We start from the raw sequence: 3,524 nt of genomic DNA, 5'->3' as shown, positions 1-3,524 counted from the left end.
CTCGCGGACGGCGAGACCAAAGCGAAGGACTCCCTTGAGCGCGAATCTCACCGGGTTTTACGATTCGCTCTCAGGCCGCGGCGGCGGCAGAATTGGCTCGCCGCCGTCTCGGCGCCGGTGGAAGTTGGCGTAAATTGAGGAGCTCAAAGTAGTCCTTTGGTCAGTTTCATCCGATGCAGCCATTTTATTTGTTTACTCACTTTGAAGCGATCCCGCGTGCGATTTGTACAAAAAGGACGACTTTTGTTCACATGAAACAAATTGGTGGCAATTGAAATGCGCTCTTCATCGATCTTCATGCAAAAATTCACCACCCAAAAAAAAAAAAAAGACGCTCATGGAGGTGAAGAGAACAAAAAAGCCCCCACTCCCCCAAAAAATATGCCAATAAGCCGGTGAATACCGAAGCATGAATAAATGGGGGCCCACAACACTACTTGCGTCTTACTGAAGCTCCCAAATTAGGCCAAAAGTAAGACGATAGCTGTAGTTTTTCGGGGGGGGGGGGGGTTCTTATTGTGAATTTTATGTTAAACTCAACTCAACTCAACTATATTTATAGAGCACTTTCAAACAGCCATCGCTGCATCCAAAGTGCTGTACATGGAGCAATTTAACATGTACAACAAAAAGTAAAGTCAACGTTCTTAAGATGGAGCAGGAAGAGAATCAATGACATTCTTCACTTGTTCAAATGCTGACGTCATCATAAATCTCCAACTTCATTTTGGAAAAATACAACTTCATTCGATGAAGATGATCACTTTTCAGTGTGATGAGCTAGCTACATCTTTGTTTTTGTAAATCGAACTTTTTTTGACTATTCTTCTCATCTTTTCCTCTGTTACTGTAACATTTTTCTCAGGATAAGCTATTTTTTTTCTACGTCATCTATCAGGGTACAATTTGTAATTCTCTCTTCGTTTCTCTTGATGTCTTGTTGGCGTCCTCGTTGTGTTCGCGTGTTTGACGCCGTTTCCACTTTGGAGCTGTGTGCTTGAAGTTCTTTTCAAATAAATCTTTACTTCCTTGAATGCTAGTTGTGTTGAAAGGCTCAATTGAGTTTTTTTTAACTTGCATTTTCAATATTATCCATTTGTTTTTGAGGAAGACTTTCATTCATTCATAACGAGCAAAATGGAGAATCGAGTGCCATCTACTGGTGAACTGATAGAATGCAGGCCTTCACCTCCAAGCACGCGCAGTGCGGTACCTCGGAGAGCGGATTTCGCAAAAGCCTTACGAGCGACTTCTTCAGCAGAGTTGTAAGCGAAATGTCATCCCAAACGACTTCTCAAGTGACGGAGGAAGCGCACGGCATGACGTAACAGGTAGCAGAAAGATGGCGGCGAAACATGGCAGCCTCTGTAGGAAGCCGCGCTCTATGTAATATCATGGCCATTAATTCACCTCCAAATAAGAGGCTCTAATTACATGACAAAAAATATATATCATCAACAAATTTTGACACACTCTTCCTTTAAATGACAGCAAATTCTTCTCGGGGTTGAATTTTAGTGCTAACATTATTGGGACATACGGACCTATTCTAAAAGTGTTCATGTTCAGCCCACCCAGGTGTCTCTTTGATTGGCGTTTGTATTCGGATCATTTTTGCCCTACGAAGGCCGACAAAGTTTGAGATTCCTCCAAGAGGGAATTCTTTCAGATTTAAAAAAAAAATGTTTTTGTGATTCGTATGATTGTTTTTCACAGCGCTGATAATCACGTCATGTCCTTTGGAATAATCCAGCCAAATTGACCCCTTTATTTTTGGACGTCGTCACGCGTCAAATGTCGTTCACTCAACAGTCACCGGAGTGATACCTCCTGTTCGTGTCTCTCGCGATGGTTTCGACAAACGGCGTCAGAGCGACCACTCTGTTTTTATTTTGCGTCTTTGTGTTGACACGTCATCGAAAGGCCACAACATCCAAGATGGCGGCGTCGGTTCGCGACAAGCAGACGGGTGCGTGCGCTTCATTGCCGAATTTTCAAATCGCTCGTCATTTTTCATCCGCAGCCGCCGTCCCACTTTTGACATTTATGCCGTCCGCGAGGACGGACGCCAAATTTGAACGGGCCTTCGGCCTCGCTTGATGCGGACCGAGCCTCGTTTAGCCGATGCTCTTCTCGTTTCCCGATGACGTCTCGTCTCCGAAGATTTGAAAACGCCGAGACGGCAACGAAACTACAGCGGGGCAGAAAGCTGATCGAGCAGTCGGTCGTAATGGTAACGCGTGACAAAGTAACGTGAGGCAACCGTGAAAACGGTGTCAGGGCGTCTGAGTGAATTTCCGAACGCACCCTCGGCATTCCTCGCTGCGTTCAAACTACAGTCCCGTCTTTGTTTTAAGTCCCCATTAAAAAAAAAAAGGGAATCTGCCTCTGAAATCGACAGATTCGCTCTCGTTTTATTGAACAAACAGTTGGCACGCCGTCCGGAGGCCGTCGCTCCCCGCACGCATGAAGTGATGTGAAGATGCTGTCGTCACGTTTTTGTTTTGCCGCCGTTGTCCTCCAGTGGCTCTGAGGCGCATGTTGAACTTCAACACTCCTCCCGTGAAGAACGCCACATCCGAGCCAGTATGGAAGGTAAACTGGGACGCCGTCGTGACCAACGCGACGCCGATGAAGTACCCTGAGCAACGTGTGTGTGTGTGTGTTTGTTTGTTTCATAGGTGTTGATCTACGACCGCTTCGGTCAGGACATCATCTCGCCTCTGCTGTCCGTCAAAGAGCTCCGAGACATGGGCATCACGCTGCACCTGTCAGTCGCACACGCGCGCACGCACGCACATCACGGCGGCTCGCCTCACCTCACCTCACCTTACCGCGCGTAGATGAAATGTGGTTGCGCCCGTGCGTTCAGGTTGCTCCACTCTGATCGAGATCCCATTCCCGACGTGCCGGCCATCTACTTTGTCATGCCCTCGGAGGAGAACATCGACCGGATGTGTCAGGTGCTCGCACGTACGCACGCACGCACGCACGCATCTCCTTTGACGGCTTGGAAGCGCTCCTTTTTTTTTTTTCCCCTCCCGACTCACGTGGCGTTGTATCCAAAACTTGGCCGTCACCCAATTTTCGTACAAGTTGATGCCGTCAGATTTGTGACGCACGTTTGTGTGTTTAGGACCTGAGGAACCAACTGTACGAATCTTACTACCTGAACTTCATCTCGGCCATCAGTCGAAGCAAACTGGAGGACATCGCCAGCGCCGCGTTGGCCGCTAACGCCGTCAGCCACATCACCAAGGTTGCCACGGTTACGCTTCCACGTACCGATGCCATACCCCCTTCAAATCGACGACTCGCTCGTGCGAAGGCATCGGCGGTCTACCTCGATGCCTGCCGGACTCTTTGGTGACCCGCGCGGGTGTGTTGTTGATTGATTGATTGACTGATTGATTGATTCGCAGGTGTACGATCAGTACCTGAACTTCATCACGCTGGAGGACGACCTGTTTATTCTGTGCCATCAAAACAAGGAGCTCATCTCCTACCACGGTGACTCTCGGTCC

The 3,524-nt window shown here is 48.1% G+C and overlaps 1 protein-coding gene across 1 annotated transcript in view; it reads left to right on the top strand.

Annotated features, from left to right (window-relative positions):
• Positions 1-1,872: 1,872 nt before the first annotated feature.
• Positions 1,873-3,524, top strand: part of scfd1 (sec1 family domain containing 1) — a 12,536-nt gene continuing 10,884 nt past the window's right edge. Inside the window, exons 1-6 of the mRNA XM_019878877.1 lie at positions 1,873-1,969; positions 2,525-2,595; positions 2,682-2,770; positions 2,873-2,963; positions 3,137-3,259; positions 3,423-3,510. Of these exons, the coding sequence (XP_019734436.1) occupies positions 1,939-1,969; positions 2,525-2,595; positions 2,682-2,770; positions 2,873-2,963; positions 3,137-3,259; positions 3,423-3,510 (493 nt within the window). The 5' untranslated portion in view covers positions 1,873-1,938. The remainder of the gene's footprint in view (positions 1,970-2,524; positions 2,596-2,681; positions 2,771-2,872; positions 2,964-3,136; positions 3,260-3,422; positions 3,511-3,524) is intronic.

This window comes from Hippocampus comes, unplaced genomic scaffold, assembly GCF_001891065.2.
Source record: "Hippocampus comes isolate QL1 unplaced genomic scaffold, H_comes_QL1_v1.1 scaffold295, whole genome shotgun sequence".
In the NCBI taxonomy this organism is placed as follows: Eukaryota; Metazoa; Chordata; class Actinopteri; order Syngnathiformes; family Syngnathidae; genus Hippocampus; species Hippocampus comes.
The sequence above is the reverse complement of the archived record's forward strand: the minus strand, read 5'-3'. Positions and strand labels throughout refer to the sequence as shown.